This window comes from Prinia subflava, chromosome 17 (genome assembly GCF_021018805.1).
Source record: "Prinia subflava isolate CZ2003 ecotype Zambia chromosome 17, Cam_Psub_1.2, whole genome shotgun sequence".
In the NCBI taxonomy this organism is placed as follows: Eukaryota; Metazoa; Chordata; class Aves; order Passeriformes; family Cisticolidae; genus Prinia; species Prinia subflava.
In genome coordinates, this window is record NC_086263.1 from 7,620,838 (window position 1) to 7,638,832 (window position 17,995).

The following is a 17,995-nucleotide window of genomic DNA, read 5'->3' on the forward strand; positions in this document are numbered from 1 at the left end:
TGCTGCTCGGCAGGTGTGCATTGCCCCTGCTCAGACTGCAAAACAAGGGCAAAATTGAGACGAAAAACCCGTAACCTACTCATGTAAGCACACAACAAGGAGATGATTTTAAAAAGACAACAAGGAAACAGTGCCCAGTTTTTATTTGTCACTCAGTGGTTGCGGCACTAATGCCCAGTGACCCCATGGTGCTCCTTAGACCGAAGCCCAGGCAGCACAGTCACTACATCCTGGGGGTGAGTGCATAAGCACAGGAGAAGCGAGCCCACGAGCCGACGCCCGGCTGCCCTGCCGTCACCCGTGGGTCATCCACCACCCCGGGGCCCGGCGTGGGGAGGGACCGGCCCTCCCCGGCATGGACAGCGCCCCGGGGCCGCGGGGACGGCGGGGCGGCGGCGGGCCCGGGGCGGCGGGCGGGCCCGCGGGAAGGAGGAGGAGGAAGAGGAGGAGGAGGAGGAAGAAGAGGCGGAAGCGGCGGCGGGCGATGGCCGGGGCGCTGCTGCGCGGGGCGCGGCGCTTCCCCTGGCTCTGCAACGTGCTGCTCTACGGGGGGCTGTTCGCGGCGGGGGACGCGGCGCAGCAGCGGCTGCGGGGACAGCCGCCCGACTGGGCGCAGACGCGGCGAGTGGCGCTGGTGGCCCTGGCCTTCCACGGCAACTTCAGCTACGTGTGGCTGCGGGCGCTGGAGCGGGCGCTGCCCGGCCGCCGCCCGCCCGCCGTGCTGGGCAAGGTGCTCTGCGATCAGCTCCTGGGCGCGCCCGTCGCCGTCCTCGCCTTCTACACGGGTGAGTGCCGGGGGTACCCGCAGAGCCCCGCGCCGGCAGCGGTACCGGCAGCGGTACCGGCAGCGGTACCGGCAGCGGTACCGGCACCGCCATCCGCCCCGAGGAGGCCGGGCTGCGTGGGGACCCCCGCCCGCTCCCCGCGGCTCCCGCTGCCCGCGGCTCCCGCTCCCCCAAACGCCGCTGCCCGGGCGCTCGGAGCGGGGCCGCGGCCGGGGGGCTCTGCAGACCCCTGCAGCTCTCCCCGAGGATGCTGAACCGCCTGGGGCACTTCAGAGCTTTCCCCGAGGGTGCTGGACCAAAGGAGGCCTGCCCTGAGCTCCGTGGGGCCCGTAGCTTTTAATGAGCAGCAAAGAATACAAAGCACCTTGCAAGGATTGTGGCATCCATGTCTGTTTGAATTGCTGTGCTGATTTGAGTTGCTGTGCTCAGTTCTCAGCATCAGCTCTCTCATTTTCCAAAACACAGCTGTCAAATGTCAGGAAGTGCCATCGTTCAGTGAACCAGCTTCTGCTGTGGGAGTCCATAGAAGGAAAGCATGCTCCTAATGGCTAATCTCAGAAGCTAACAAGTAACAAGATACTTTAAAGAGGTCTGGTATCTATTTCAGAAATAAACATGGGGGAATAAGAAAATTAATAGGTGAGACTAATGTAATTAAATGCTCTCATTTCACTTAAACTTGATGTGGTAGAAGAGTAAGACAGGTCCTCTTTTTGTCTGGTATTGGGAGATCTGCATTCTATCACTCCAACAGGGAAATCATTCAATTTGTGATTGAAGAGGAATGAAGTAGAAAAAGTCAAACACCAGATACTTCCTCTCAGAGACTTAACTATATCACAACTTAAGCTGAGAATTACCCAAGGACCAGAAGGCTCTGAAGGACCAGAAAAGGGATAGTAAAAGTCCCTGAATTGGGTAGCACTAGGATAATGTATCCATTGAGAGATACTGATAACCCCAAGGCGTGGGAATACCTAGAAAGATCCCAGAGTCAGTCAAAGGAGCCCCTGCTTATGTGCAAAATGCCTTATTCTCTCTCTCATGAGTGTGAAAGGTGCTTCCATCCTCTCTTTTCCACCACTACACCACTGGTGCATGGTGTGGCAGAGAAAGAGATGCTATAACACCTGTACACCCAGTAAATCCCAGCTGATCTCAGGTGTCAGTGCTGGGAGTCAAGTCAATGGATGAAAACATTTGATGTAGCACTATCAGGTAGTCAGAATGGTAGTTTTGTAACAATATTAGCTTTTCTTTTGAAGATACAATAACATATTTTGAGAAGGGTCTGGGATGTCACTGGAAAATGTGAACATTTCATTTTTTGCGTTTTTTCTGATTGTTGTAAATATTTTACCACTAGGTATGAGCATCCTTCAGAGGAAAGAGGACATCTTTTCAGACTGTAAAAAGAAATTTTGGAATACTTATAAGGTGAGGCAAGCAATTTGCTTATCTCACAGCTAAACAAAAACAAAGAAAGGATAAACTATTTGAAAAGTTTTCCTTTTCCTTTTCCTTTTCCTTTTCCTTTTCCTTTTCCTTTTCCTTTTCCTTTTCCTTTTCCTTTTCCTTTTCCTTTTCCTTTTCCTTTTCCTTTTCCTTTTCCTTTTCCTTTTCCTTTTCCTTTTCCTTTTCCTTTTCCTTTCTCTCTCTTTTCATTATTTGATTATGTGTAGGAAGCTTTAAGTACCAGCATGAAGTACCACGTGAAGTAAAGGCCGTTTGGGTTAGGCAGTGCTGCTAGATGGGTGAAATGATGCCATTTAAAAATGGAATATAGTGTTTATATGCTTAACACTTGCACCCAGCTCTGTTTGAATGGCAGCCCTACAATACAACACTGATTCAGGGGTTTTTTTATCTTTTGTCTTAAGAACTACCCACGCACCAGGGTTTAGTTAGTGGTACTATTGACAACACTTACATGCACACATATTAAAATCATTAATTACAGAGACACCTTCTTTGAGAAGCATTTTTAGCCTGTACTTTTCAGTGACAATCTTCTCACTTTCAGAAACAAAACCTTTTGTTTTAAGAAGACTTTGCTATAAGCAGCTGGCTTTGATTTGCATTTCTGCACACGCAAAACAAAATTATCTCTGCTACCTCAGAGATGAGCAGGCTGAGAATGTTAAGGTTTCTCAGATGCAAGAAGAACAATGAATTAGCAGGAAAAAAAGTAACAGGAGAAAATGCGATTGCAATGTGACTTTCTCTTCATATTGTAGAACTATATAGGTAGGATGGAAAAAGATTATTTTTATTTCTATGGAAGATGATTCTAAAAGCAGTGCCCACTATAGCCTATCAAAACATAAGGTTTCTATCAGCCTTATGTTCTATGAGTAAATTATCCATTGATTTTTCTAAATATGCCTTACGTGTATGAGTAAGAAGGAGCACTGCAAGTGTGAAATAAATAGTGTTCAGTGGTATTTTTCATTAATGGCTGAAACAAATGTTCGCATGTTTAAACATTTGTTCACCCATCTGGTAAATGCGTTTATTGTGTCTGGTGTCAGATGTCTGTGAAGACTTAACTGTGCTTAGGGTTTTGTATCTAAAATGAGTTAGAATAATGTGTTTGAAAAGCTCAGAGCATAGAGGCTCGTAAAGATGAGTAGAAGTTTAATATGGCAACCTCTAGGTTAAGGAACTCCTTTTGTAATTGAACAGCTTTTGTTAACTTTGCTCAAATTCACTGAATGTGGAAAAAAGGAATCTTGGTGGTTGAAATCTGTAAGAATAACAAATGATTTGTTTTCCTTTCAGACAGGACTGATGTACTGGCCTTTTGTGCAGGTGAGTTCTCAGGGTGACCCTGTGAGCCTTTCCCTGCTGTAAGACCCTGCACAGCCCCATGTGTGACCCCGGGAGAGGCAGGGGAGTGTTGGGTGGGTAGCAGTGCCTGGAGCCCTAACTGAGCTCTCTCTCCTTCCAACACAGCTGTCAAACTTCATTTTGATCCCAGTTCACCTGAGAACAGCTTACACTGGGCTCTGTGGCTTTGCCTGGGCTTCCTTCATTTGCTTTTCCCAACAGAGTGGAGATGGCACAGCAAAGTCAGCATTTATGTGGCTCCAAGGAGAGAAGGTCAATGCAGATGAAGAATCATCAGACAAATAAGAACTTTTATTCTGAACACATTCTAAATTGCTAAACTGGATTTGTGAAAGTCAGTAAATCACACTGCAGCCTCATTGTTGTGCTTAAAATAAGCAGTTATCTCAACATTTGGTGGTTAGTATAAGCAGTGGAACAGTTTGTCTTTGTGCCTGTTTATTTTGCATAAAAGAGGCCAGTTGTATATTGACATTTAATTATTTTCATGCTGTCAGCCCATCTCATCTGGGAACAACTGACTTGCAGGGCAGTGTAAGCATTTGCACATCATGTCACTGGCTCACTGGGGAGAAATATTAACTGTAATTTAATTTTCAAGCAACTTGTAATTGCTAGAAAAAGGGGACTAGAACATTAAATCATCAGTTGTCAGACTTGACAATGGTTATCAGTGCAAGATTACTTTGCAGAACAAAATTTAATGGATTCCATATCTAAAAAGTGGCATTGAATCTGTTTCATTGAGAGGAAACAAAAGTGCTCTGTTTGTAGAGCCCACTTTTCTATGGGGCCAACTTGTTTTATTCTACATGAAAATTTATAAAGGAAATGAATTATTTCGTAGGATATACAAACCTGAACTGTATTTGTACCTGTTTTGTCTTAGCTGGGAGAGTAAAGATTACTTTGGTCAGAGCCCTTTGGGGTGGGTGCTGCCCATTGACCCTTGGGGTCAGTCGTAAGCAGCTCCTGCACGGTGGAATCCCCCCAAGCACTGCAGGGAGCTTTTGTTCTGTGCACAGCCACTGCTCCCTTTGCTCCTCAAGGGCCAAGGGTACATGGGAGTCTTGACTCCTCTACTCTTTTCAGCTGCTTCATCATGCTGAAGATATAATTAAAAATTTGAAGAAAAAGAATGTGGGAAGGAAGGTAACATGAATGGCAGAATCCAGCTATATATATATATGTATATCAGGAGCTTCCATTTCTTCCTCAAATGGCTTTTCAACATTCCTATTTGTAGAAGACACTGGGTTATTATACATAGGAGACTAGGAGAAGGTGAAAATTAATGATGAACTTGCTTTGTCAACTTGAGGATCAGGTCTGGATACGGGTATTTTTTATATGTGCATATGTATCTCAAAACAGGAACTGTGCAAATTTCTGTGACTGCAGTAAGTTCAGACCAGTAAAGGAGTCCTTGCTACCTTAGAATGGGATTTTATGCCTTGAAGTTACTAAATGGTAAGCTTGAAAGAGTATCTGATTTAATGGGTCTGATTTTAAAAAGACTCATTCCTCTGTTACAACAATAATGAGCAACTTTGAGGAATGTCTGAATTCCTCAGTCTTGTCTCAATAGTGTACTAAAGCCTGCTTAGGCTATAAATATCCATTCTTTTGGCCAGCAGCTGTACTACTCAACATGTTGCTAACAATTATTTGTCACTGTAGGAGCCCAGTGCTGCTTAGCTGAGAAAGGAAAGGGATCATGCAAGCACTGCCCAATCTATTTCAGGTAAAATCAACTTGTTCAGCATAACCCAGTGGTCAGGAGTGAAGCAAAGTGCCTGTGTGGCTTTGAGCAGAGGACTGCAGCAGTGGGAGGAGGTGGAAGGCAGGGGGCTGCTCCCACAGCCTGTTCTGCTGGCAGGCAGTGGAGGAGGTGCCTTCCCTCTGCAGATGGACAAGTCACTGCAATTCCATTTGCAGCTGCACAGGCAGATGTGCAAGAGCACACCTGCCTACAGCCTCAAGGTGGAATTCATTTTAATTGACTTTTGACACCTTTGGCATGGGCATCTCCAGCTTGGCTGATTGGTTTAAGCTCTGTTTGTTGAAATGTGCACTGTAAGGGCCATTTCTCTCCTTCTCTAGCAGGGAGGCTCATCATGACTGGCTGCTGTGTCAATAGTTTCTTTGTAGATGCTTATGTTTGGTGAGTTGAATTCCCCTGCTGGATGTTGCTGCATGAATCACAAAGTGTGAATTGAGCAGTCCTGATGCTGGACATTCCCAGGAGGAATAGAAATGCACAGAGGAACTAACATTTTGTCTGTCTATTTAAAAAATGAGTGAGCAGATGCTTCAGACAGCTATAGCTGTTAAACTCTTCTTGTGTGTATGAAGTCCTCAGGATAAAGAAGCAGTTTCAGTAGTGTTTTCTTTCTGTTGATATTTTTGAGATCAGACTGGTATTCTAAAGTCTGTTCTATTCAGTAAGAGCTAAAAGTTTCAGGTAAGGTGTGCTAATTAAGTATTTAAATTTTTTTTACAGATGCTATTTATTTTTATTTCTGCTTGTGCCTTACGTGTTTAATGATTAATAGCATTCACTTGGAGAAGGGAACTGGAAAATAATGTCATTACAAGGAGAGTGAAGTGCTGTTGGTTTGCTGTAAGGAGTATGTGATGTTTTGCTCTAACTCAGAGAAAAATATCTTTTTCATGGGTATAGTTGGTAAAACTTTATCCCCAGATGAATCAAGAATTTATAACTCATGATCTGCATAATGCTGATGCTTTTCTTCATCAGGACTAACTAATAAATGAAAGATCCATATTTTATTTTAAATGGCTCAAAAGCTTATACAAGCTGTGCTTTATTGCTCTTGCTTTTGTGCTGCCAACTTTTTGCTTGGGAATTTGAGCTAAATCCTGTTCTGTCTTCAAGTTTCTCTGCCTGGGGAGCTCAGGATTTCTCTCCATTTTTTATTACTTGAAGCACAGTTCTTTCCTGTAACGGAAGCCTGTGGCTCTTATATTTCAGTAGACTTTAGATCCTGCATAATCCTTTCACTTTCTCTGTTTCTCTTGTTAAGGCACTTGACAGCAAAGTAACACAAATCCCTTTTCACATCAAAAAATTTGTGATTTTTCCTGTTTAATTATAAGCAGTGATTGGTCTGACAAACATTTCAGACCCAGATCATGCAAAATAATGAAGTTGTGTTGGGACAATTTCTCAGTGTGCATAAATTAATGGACCTTCTAAAGATTTTCTTCCTCTGACAGTTTAGTTTGAGGACTTAATCCCTCAGTTGTTAGAGCCCTCATTATTTCTTGATACCTTTTTGGCTTAGAAGATTAATTTCACAGAATAACAGAATGGTTGAGGTTGGAAAGGACATCTGTATGTCCATCCCAGGTCATCCAGTCCAACCCTATTTGACACATATGTTAACTCTTGTTTGCTTCTTCTAGCAACTCAGTAATTTCCTGGGAGAATAAAAAAAGAAATAAGAAAAAGATGGGCAAAATTTATCCTAATGTCACTCTGCTACCCTTTCAAAAACAGTCGTAAGGGCTTTATGACTATTTCCAGGAATTGCACTGATCTCACTGCCAGCTGAACATGGAGATTTCCCCAACCAGCAGGAGGAGCAGAATTATACATCACACAGGTGCTCAGGAAGGAGCAACACACTGCCAGCAGCTTTTAGGCCTGCAGTCAGGTGATATTTTTGTGTCATAGATCCTCCCCAAGAGCAAATGGGATGAGCAGACATTTATATCACTTCCAGCTCCATGTTATTCTGGATGGCTGTGGAGATGTGGAGTCTGAATTCGATAAAATGAGAATTTCCAATTTTATTTTTCTACTGCGAATCTTTTATGTAAATGAACCTTCTGTGCTTACTAGTATGCTAAATACATCCTTCTTGGAAAATTCTCCAGAAGGCCTCTGTCTTTTTCACACCAGAAGCATCCACCCAATAACACAGCATTAAATAACCAGCTCCTGCTGCAGTGAAGGTGAAGCTGCCTCTAGTGTGTTACCATATCTGATATGTTGAGTTCTCTATATAGAACAACCTTTGAAATCTATGCAGCTTCAGCCTTCCAATTCTCTGCTGTAAGTGCCAGTGCATCCTGCTTGTGCTGCTGCCTCTACTGCTAGTGCCAATCCAGTGAAATGTGCAAGAAATACTTGAATTTTACTAAAATGATGACTTTCAACTTGACTGAAATTGTCTATGTTTTTGCAAAGGCTTAATAAACATTAAATGCTGTTCTTTGGCTCTGTCTGTCTTTGTCTCGTGTGTGTATAAACAAAGCCAAGATCATATGTAAAGTTCTTATGGGATCTTCATGGACCACATGCAGAAAGCTCAGTTTGATGCCACAGACCTTAACACAGCAGCAGAGTGAAAACTAAGCGAGGATTATTCACTCCCTTTAGGGTTTAGTTACATGCATTAAGTCATCTGCCATTTCTGAATAAATTCAGAACAGAACTCCCATCTTCAAAGTCCTATGCTGAAGCCAGTGGACTTTCATTAAAAAGATGCAAAATATTGATATAATTATTTCCTTCAATAATTAATATATTTGCAAAATGAATGGAGGAATTCAGGGAGGAAAAAGATATAAGCAACTTTTCTAGAGAACAAAGGTTAGAAATGGGATCCTTCCTGAAGGACTTCACACAGTCAGGTTTGTGTGGGATACTCTTGGGAAGGAAATGGTTCAGAAGATCTGAGGCTGAAGGCAGTAATATATTCCACAACTGGAAGAGAGACACCACCTCCATTGCCTGCTGTAACTTCTTGTATATTTAGAATGAGGAGGAAGCTTTATGGAAAGACTTCAAGTTGAAAAATTCTGTTTTACAGACTTCATGGCCAACAGGGAGAAAAAAGATCACTCAGTGTGAATCCTTGGGTAATGCAAAGCAAAGGGTTCTTCCTGAATCCAACCAATGATGTTGAGCCCAAAGCCATCTTCTAGGAACTTACCCAAACACTTCAATCTTCTGTGTCTCAAAGAAATGATTTATGTGTCCTTATGAAATTTCATTACCTACCCACATCAATCTAGCCTTAACATTCTAATAACATTCTTTCTGACAAGATTTAAAGACTTGGTACAGCAGGCAAAGCCTTCTGTGTGCACGTAGTGGTAAGCAGAGTTTTTGTTTATTCCTTGGATAAACAATAATAGGTTTAGCTCTGTTAGCCCTTTGCAATATCATTCTTGAAGCTCATTTGCAAACCCTTTTTTGCTGTGCCACCTCTAGTTTGAAATGTAGACAGTAACGCTCTGTTAATCCCAGTGACTTTCACATATGCCTCAGATAATATTTTTTCTCTTTCTGCCTAATATTCCTGTTCTTAAAGAGCCAACGATTGTTTGTCCTCTCTTAGTGTCCAAGTTGCACTAAGAATTCACATGCATCTGCTAATCCACAATGTCTGAAGTTACTGTAATCTGTTTTAAACCAGAACAAAGAATGCAGATTACACCTCTGTATGTGTTGCATTCACTTTTCAACATCATCCACGCTAATAAACACTGACTTCCCTTTTTTTTTGCAGTTCATTAATGATTGTGGTAGTGCCTAAAAATCTTGCACCTTGTATCCAGATAGAAAAACATTTCAGTACAAAGAATATAGCAGAATGTATCATTCCCTGCTATGAAACGCTAGTAGCAATTACACCTTTTTGTGCTGAAAGAAATCTTGGGCCTGGAAAAGCCTAATGAGGTGTGAAGTAGGGTCAGAAAAGACATTGTCAAGGACAGCTCTGCTGTAGCAACAGGTACATGAGAGGACTTCAGAGACTGAAGGATGGGTGGTTTTGTTTGCTGTGTTCAGGGAAAACCAGTCTGAAGTGGGGCTGTGAAACAACAGGGGAAAAATGACAGCAGTGACTTGGGGGTTGTGTAAGTGATGGAACAGGGGACACCTATGAATGCTCCCCTCTGCCTTAAAGAAGACCTTAAAAATGGAATATTGGTAAGTCACTGTTCGCTTTTTACACCCTCAAGACTGACAGGATCAGAGGGAGCATGGATATGTAGCCTTGTAGGTAGTTCAGTCACCACAGACCTCGGGACAATGGGAACTGACTGGAATGAGAACTGTTCCCCATTTCTGTCACTGTGCTTCATCCAGTTACAACAGAACCAAAATGCAAAAGCACCCAGATGGCTGTGATAAATACAGGGTTTGGCCCATATGGACTCAAACCAAGCACACAAAGTTCTGCACCACGTGAGATTCTTTATCTGTGGAGGAAGTGTCAGCTTCATTCTGAATTGTGTGTCCTACAGGGTGTAACTTGGTGGCACAGTAATTTAAGTTACAACTCTTCCCTGGAATTAGTATTTACTGTAACTATCATGTGCCCTTAGTGTGTGCATACATAAGAACAAACTCCCATTATTCTTTCTTTGATTTGCCGGGACAGCAGCTTTCCTCTCATTGCTCAAATATTTGGGGAAGAAAATACAAGTTTTGATGATTCCTTTTTCCACCTCTAGTTGTTTGGTTTTTTCCTGTTCTGTGCTGGCCTGGAGAAATCTACCTCTGAGAGACTGGTGCTCTGTGGTATTCTTGTTTTGCCATTGCTTACACCTCTCTGGGAATTAAAAACCACCTTTACTTACCCACTAAGGTGTTCAGCTGCTCCCATTTCATGCATCACATACTTTTATATCCAAAATGAAACAAGACTGTTAACTGTAGCTGATTAGCCATGACATGCCAATGACACTGAAGGATTTTGTATTAGTTCTACATCTAGTTCAGAATGGTCATCATACAGTAAGGAATTATTATGTGTTCATAACTACACCTGATGTAACATGGAAATTGTCCATACAGTGGACTGTTTTGGGGCAGAAATTAGCAAAAAAATCCAATGGAACACAGGTACAAATGCAGAGAGAAATTCAAATTGTAAAGGAACCCTTTCAGCAGTCAGGACAGTGACTTTATAGCTCCCAGTTCCAGTGAGGGAGTGGTGAAATGGCCCACAGAAGGGAACTTGCCTGTCAGGATGCAGGGCAGTGGAGCACAAACACTGCACAGGGACGTGCATCAGCCAGACACTGGCACAGTCTCTTTGGGTGCCTCACAGCCTGCAGGCAGCTCTGAGTTCTCTCTGTGAGACACCAGCTTGGGTAGGTAAAATGGAAGCTTGCAGAAAGTCACCTTTACATTTTGGATTATGTGAAATGAGAAAAGGCTCAGGCCCTGAGAGAGCTGTGCCTGTGAGCTGTTTGCCAAATTTACATGGGATGTTTATTACTTCAAAATGAATGTGCCCACATACACACTGAAATATTACATGTTGCCTGCTGTGTTTGCAAGTCTAAAATAGCCCAGACCAATTTATCTCTACACCTAAATTTACTGAACTCAAACATCTGTTTTTCCTTGTAGCTATGGACACCCATCACTGATGCAAAAGACACCTGCAAAGTGACTCACCTGCACAACAGACAGTCCAGTCATACCACTGGACTTGGCTCCAAATGCCAAAAATAAGACTCTTACACAGGCAACTTCACCACCCATGGTATTAGTAATGTATCTGACAGATGCTATGGCAGCTTTTTCTGTGAAATTTGTACCTTAAAAAGACAGTGGACGTAGAAAGAATTCACTAAGACAAAAGTAAAATGGAAAAGGAAAGAGTTTAGCAAAGTATGTTTCTGAAATCAGGAAATGTTTTGGTCAGAATTGCAGCTTTTGAAGTGCACAGATTGTTCCCATTCTTTCTACCAGACATTTATGCCCTGACTTTTTGCTGCTGCATCTCCTGAATTTGTGCTGTGTATTCTGACTTTCTATACAAAAAATAGCTGAGATAAATCTAAGTAAGTCATGTCTGCCATGGGGCATCTGTGATGTCTGACAGAGGCCAGAGAGCAAGAGATAGGAGAGTGGATTTGCCAGCTGTTCCTGCCCAGCTATGGCTCCTGGTGGCAGGATTTAGTGAGAAATGGGAGCTGAAGCCGTCAGGGAAAATGACTGCAAGAGCAAAGTGCAGCTCTGTTTCTCTACCAGGCATTATGTTATGAGCAGTGAGAAGAGACCTGAATTTTTGTATTTTCTGCATTAACAGTGCTTTCAGCAGAAGAAGACCAGCCTTCACAAGTAAAGCAATGCATTTGTAACTTATATTGCTAGGTCCACTGAAAGACATCATCAGTAGGAGAGAAATTTAATTCCACTGGCAAATGCAGCAGCAGCAATGCTCCAGACAGAGTCACACTAACAAAAGTGCTGATATTACATTAGCAAATAATTGATACATACTTGGGCCCTACTCTTGCAAAACTTCTGTGCAAGTGACCTCAGTGGAGTGGCTTCCACACACCTGTTCTTATCTGGAGAACTGGAACCTCACTGGATTTTGTAACTTTTCAAAATGGCAGGTGAAAACTTCCTAATTGCAATAAATCACCTTATATGTTCTTTGCTTTATGTAAGGAAATTCTTTGCACTGGTGTTTATGGCTAGTGGGTGTTTTTCAGCCACACTAACAAAAGCAGAGCTTTAAATATTCAACTATTTCTAGGATAACTCCCCCATCTCCTAAACAATGCAGTTGGGTTGTAATTACCTAAAAAATTTGAAAGGATGGTTTGAAATTAAATAGTCCTCAGATCCACTGAAAACTGGCCCTTCTCCCTGATCAGCCTGCTTCCCTTAGTCCCACTCTCATCCAGATCCCAGATGGACTCTCGTTCCTCCCACACTTGTTTTCCTCATTTCTACCAGTGAGTCAGTCCAGCCCACCCCAGCAGGCAGCTGCACTGTCACCCAAAATCAGCTGTGCAGAGTCCTGCCAGCAGCTCTTCTGCTTGACTCACAGCTCTGTTTGGGCTCTGTCTCTAAAGGCCAAAGGCAGCGAGGATGAGGCGCTCACAGCCGACAGGAGCTGTTCCAGCACGTCTGGTGCTCAGTTCATGGCACATCTCTGGGGAGCACAGCTGACAGGGAAATTCAGAGCGCCCTGAAGATGTCCTGAAACTGTCCAGCTCGTCTTGTTGGCTAATTCCAATTCTCAGGAAGACAAGTAGAGAAATTTTCAGTTACAACTTTAAAAGCAATGTGGAGGTTTTCTCGCCTCCGGCGTGTGAAGCACTCCTCAAACCAAAGTGTTCACACAATAGCATCCATGTGTGCCAGTCCAATTAATAAGTGTACCACGGAATCCAGAGGTGGTATTTTTGAAGTATTAATTATTAAAGACAAGACTCTGCAGGCAAAAGTAGGTGACAAACAAATGAGCTTTCCCAGTATTCACCCAGAGTGCCCCACGATTCTTTATGAATGAGGCAAAAAGTGCTAAACCCCTGATTTGCTGTGGAGCACTGGATGACCTGCCTAACTCCTGCTTCATTGTCTTCATGTCAGAAATTATACTGCTCACAATAAAGGGCAATGTGATCTCACTGGGAAAGGGAGTCTCCAATTGTAAAATGCTGTTCAGGGATTTCATCCATATAACCTCCCCTACGATAAAAGAAAAAACTTAGTAATGACAATAATAATCACCACACTTGTGCTTCCTGCAAAGTCATTTCCTTTATTCCCAGCAGGCTGCATAAGCAGCAAAGCTGCACGATGATGAAAAATGAGAGACACAAAATTGCATCACTTGTTTGAATGTTGCCTTCTGGCTTCTGGCAGCGCGATTCTGAAATGGGTGTCATTCCAGTCAGTGCAGGACATTTAAGAAAGCCAGAGGCTGCATGCACAGGAGCCTGAGATGTGTTGGTCTGCAAAAGCCATGAGTGGCTGTGGCTGTTACCATTATTCCCCAGGTGTTCGGGTCAGAAATGTGCTCGGCGCTGCACCGGCCTCAAGATGGACAGTCCTGCCATGCCCTGGCAGCGAGCGGACTGCGAGCTCCGCCTGCTCCAGCGGCTTGGCCGTGCCGGGAGAGCTCAGCGGGGCTGGGCAGGGCTGGGAAGGGCTGGGAAGGGCAGGGCAGGACGGGGCTGGGCTGGGCAGGGCAGGGCTGGGCAGGGCAGGGCTGGGCAGGGCTGGATGGGGCTGAGCGAGGCTGGATGTGTCAGGGCAGGGCAGGGCAGGGCAGGACGGGACTGAGGGAGGCAGGACGGGACTGAGGGAGGCAGGACGGGACTGAGGGAGGCAGGACGGGACTGAGGGAGGCAGGACGGGACTGAGGGAGGCAGGACGGGGCAGGGCAGGGATGAGCAGGGCAGGGATGAGCAGGGCGGGGCAGGGCTGGGCAGCGGCACAGCAGCGAGCCGCGGAGCCGCGGGCAGCACGGCGGGGCGGGCAGTGCCCAGCCGAGCGGAGGCCGGCCGGGCGGGCGGGGCGGCGTGCAGCATGTGCGAGCTGTGACACGGCTTTGTGCGGCGGCTCCCCCGCCCCGGCCCCGCACTGAGCATGTGCCGGGGCCCCCGCCCGCCCCCCGCCCGCGGGCCCCGCGCCGCGCTCCGAGCGCCCGGCCCCGCGCAGCGCTGAGCGCGGCCATGGAGCTCCGCAGGTCCATCTCGGCCAGCGCCGAGGCCGAGAGACCCACGCGGCGCTACGGGGCGGTGGAGGAGACCGAGTGGAAGGCGGAGGCGCTGGGCAGAAGTGAGTGGGGCCGCGGGTGCGGGTCCGGCCGGCCGGGCGGTCCCGGGTCCCGGTGGCGGGGCGAGGCCACCGCGGGCTCGTCGGGAGGAGGGTTCGTGTGACCGTGTCGCCCTCCGAGGCCGGTGCTGAGCGAGGGGCAGTGCCGGGGGCGCACAGGGGGCTCCAGCCTTCCTGCGGCACGGTCAAAGCCGAGCCGCGAGCGGGGCGCCCGGGAGGAATCGCCGGGACGTTTGCTGTCCCCCCTTGTTTCGTAGGTGGGATTTAATATAGAGATCCTCATAAATATTGGTAGTCTTTAACGTGTTTCACGTTTGGAAAGCACAGATGACGGCCAGTTTATTCCCTCGTTATCTCAGGCAGAGGGTGCAGCAAGACAGCACTTAATTCACACCTTCGGTGGTTGCACTGGATTGATGAGCTCAACAAACGTTCTGTGCTGGGAGAGCTTGCTTGAAACCATAATTTTCCAGGAAGCAACAATTGACATAACCTGTCCAAAGTGCGGATGGAAAGAGTAGTTAAAAAGATAAATCACTTCTAATTCACGTTATCCATGGGACCTTGTTGTCTCTAAGATACAGCTATTATTCTTGTGCTGGCAGGACTGTCTTCTTTACAACCTAATAAGCCTGCAAACACTGTATAATTTTCCAGGTAACCACTGAAGCAAGAGATCTTGAAAAGCTAGTCACAAAAATTGTAGTAGACAGTATCAAGAAAAATATTTTGTGACTTTATCAAGTGTTTGATTTGGCCACAGAAGCAGAAGCTTTGTGTGCTGTCTATTGTGACACCTTCAGCTTGGCTGGTGCTGGGGTTGCTGATATCCTTGGTTCCCCCTCCACCTCTTGATGTACATCATGAAGTCTCACCTGGATGCTTTTAAACATGGCATGGCTTTGCAGCACCTCGCTAGCAGATTTTAGCCAGTGCATCTGCTATGTTTACTTTTCAGAGTGCTGTGTTCTGAATGAAACTTCACCTCTAGCTTCATTTTCTCGTGGCTGTGTTATTGTCTGCCATATGCTGATGACAGGCTGTAACTCTCCAACTAATGCTTCAGTTGCAGTGTTGGTTTTGTTGCAGTGCCTGGCACAGATTCAGGACTGAGAATCTCCACACTTTCTAAAATGGAATCAAAGACTGAAATCGCTGTTGACTGAGTTGGTTTGAGTCAGACACATGCAACAGTTTTGCAGGTTCTCTGGCAGGATGCAGACGTGCTTTTCTCCCTCTCATAACTGTGCCTGGTTTTGTTCCAGCACTCGGGAGCTGAGTGCAGTGCAGCACTTGTAATAATAATAATAATAAAAGCTGGTATATGAGGTGCCAGGAAAGGTTATGTCTTGCAAGCTTTGGACAAAAGGTGGTCTATTGGGCAAAGAGCGGTGTGCAGGCTGAGAGGGAGATCTGATCTGCTCAAAAATCTGTGCTCAGCATTGAACTGGCACCCAAATCACAGCTCGATGCCCAGCACCAGGGCTGTTGGCAAGACTAGGACCCAAAGTCCAGGTGTGCTCCCTGCCTCTGCCCTGAGCTGCCCTTCTGCACACTACTTTCTGTTTAATGAGAATATTCATTTGTGTATAACAATTTAGATAGGAATAGGAATTAATCTGAAGACCATGACCTGTTCTTTGAAAAGCAGAAAATGATTATATATTTGAATAATTGATTTCTTTTGTTTGCTCTTAGGCTTCAGCTTTCTTTAAATACTGTAGAAAATGCTATTTATAGCAGCTAGTTTAGATGATTCCTGCCTATCTTTGCTATTTAAATGCCAACACTGACTTCTGGTCACACTTTTGCATTGATTTAAAATAAATAGGTCTTACTATTTACTGTAATGCTTCCTTACAGTCATCCTAAATTGCATGGCATGATGACAGTGGTCTCCAGTCTGTCTGTGAAAGAGCTGAAAAACTGCCATCCCCTTTTTTACTGATGTTAATCATTAGCCTGTGGTATTTGCATATTGTTTGAAATACGAAATGCTCAGTAAGAGTATTAACAGAAGCAGAAGTTTATTACTGCATATGAATTTCCCTGTTTTACTCTGAGGATTTGTTGCATTAAATCAGGATGTCTTTGGAGGCAGAAATTGTGTATCTGTACAACCCTGCTGCTCCCTGTCAGTGCCTGGTGATGTGAGGGCAGTCTTATCACAAGAGAATGTGCATCCTGATTGTGTCCTTTACAGGGAGAGGAATGTCATGGAAGTCAGGCCGTTTCTCCTCTTTTGTCAGACGGGAAGGGAGCTCTGTGCTACCCTCTCTGTCCGTGGTGCTGAAAGCAGTGCTGGGTGTTGGTTATAAATGAGAATGAGTTTCTCCACAGCAGTGGGATGGACATCACTCGTATTTCTACCCTGCAATGGCCTCTTTCAGGTTGTCAGGGGAGTTAAGCTGGTTCAGAGTAGCCGAGGATCTGATGCCCTGACTGTGTCAGGATCTCCAGTGGCTGTGCAAGTGAAATACGATGCAGATTGTTTAAAGATGTCTCTTTAACAAGTCCCTGAAGCCTTTCTCTTTACACACATAGGAGGGAATTTCCAGGGACTAGAGAACACTAAAAATGGTGGTTTACTATGTACAGGGCAACTCATCTGTTTTTTAGTGCATGCATGTAAAAGACAAGCTCATGAATTGTCAGGCTCATATAATGATGGTTACAGCCTTCCCAGTCAATGATTTTTACAACATTTGGGGAGCCTGCTCTGAAGCAGAGCACTGGAGCACTTTGGTCAGTCCTTATTACTGAGTGCACAGCTTCATTTAGAATCATCTGTCTTGCCTTTGGCAGAGGCTCATAATGCCCTGATTAAATAACTGCATGCACACCAGGCAAAGAGCCACAGAGAAACAAAGCAGTTTCTCCCCCTCCTTTTGGACACTGCACTTCTCAGGTACATTTCTGCTGAGCTTTTTGTCCCTTGCAGTTTGTCTGAGGGCTGGAGCTAAATGCAAAATTCACCCTGAATCCTCCAGCTTGAGTCAGCGTAAGGAAGCAGAAATGCCAGAAAACTGCAAAGGTTGTGTTTTGATGCAATTTAGTGCACCATGAAACTTGTTTATTGTTTTCATTTGAAAGGTAACTCAGCATTGGAGGTGAGCTGTCACACTCCTGTGTTGCAGGGATCCACCTTTCTGACTATTCTGGAATATAAAGTGGAGAATAGGGGAAAGGGGCCCTGTTACAGCTCAGTAACCCTGAAGGAGATTCCCATCATGACGCTCAGCAGCAGCATGAAGCCTTCACAGGCTTTGCCTGCTCTCCCTTCTTGCTGTGGGTGTTGTAGCACAGGTTCTGTCCAGGCAAGGAGCTGTGGGAGCACTCCAGAACAGCACCAGTGGGGTGGATCTGGTTCTGAGATCACTCGGATTTGTTCCAACAGCAGAAAGGTAGAACAGGTCCCAGGCTCACTGAGATCCTGGGCTGACACATGTGAAAACTTTTTTCACCATATTCACTTTGACTTCAAAATCTTTCTAAGCTTCTCAGCCACAAAGACTCTTGTTTGTATTTACATGCTGCTGAGCACTGAAAACACGGGCTATTTAATATTTTGTTTCCGTCATTTAATAGTTAAATATTCAAACAAAATACCTTTGGGCCTTCTTTCATAATATCCCTCCATATTGCACAGACATCCACAAACCCATGTTGGTGCTTTGCATAAAAACTTCCTGTTACTTCAACACCTCCCCAGTCAGGCAGGGATGCAGTATGACCCTGTCTGTCATACTCTCATAACACTGTTCCCCAAGCTCATCATGTTTCCACTCTG

General features: G+C 45.1%; 2 protein-coding genes across 3 annotated transcripts in view; both read left to right on the plus strand.

Annotated features, from left to right (window-relative positions):
- Positions 1–415: 415 nt before the first annotated feature.
- Positions 416–7,873, plus strand: MPV17L (MPV17 mitochondrial inner membrane protein like). Of its 2 annotated transcripts, none has more exons than XM_063414671.1 (4): positions 416–785; positions 2,152–2,222; positions 3,567–3,596; positions 3,837–7,873. In XM_063414671.1, exons 1-4 carry the CDS (start codon positions 485–487, stop codon positions 3,918–3,920), a joined length of 486 nt encoding a protein of 161 aa, XP_063270741.1. In that variant the 5' UTR covers positions 416–484; the 3' UTR covers positions 3,921–7,873. The 2 variants fall into 2 exon arrangements, with proteins under 2 accessions (XP_063270741.1, XP_063270739.1); XM_063414669.1 differs by having other exon boundaries at positions 419–785; positions 3,741–7,873.
- A 5,975-nt stretch (positions 7,874–13,848) lies between these two features.
- BMERB1 (bMERB domain containing 1) overlaps positions 13,849–17,995 on the plus strand; it is a 44,276-nt gene continuing 40,129 nt past the window's right edge. Inside the window, exon 1 of the mRNA XM_063414672.1 lies at positions 13,849–14,208. Coding sequence (XP_063270742.1) covers positions 14,103–14,208 — 106 coding nt within the window. The 5' untranslated portion in view covers positions 13,849–14,102. The remainder of the gene's footprint in view (positions 14,209–17,995) is intronic.

Bases quoted from the DNA above. Each gene is read 5' to 3' on its own strand.
- MPV17L (XM_063414669.1), top strand. From the start codon at position 485: ATGGCCGGGGCGCTGCTGCGCGGGGCGCGGCGCTTCCCCTGGCTCTGC. The intron at 2,223-3,566 runs GTGAGGCAAGCA...TTTTCCTTTCAG, and splicing joins AATTTTGGAATACTTATAAG to ACAGGACTGATGTACTGGCC. The intron at 3,597-3,740 runs GTGAGTTCTCAG...CTTCCAACACAG, and splicing joins TGTACTGGCCTTTTGTGCAG to CTGTCAAACTTCATTTTGAT.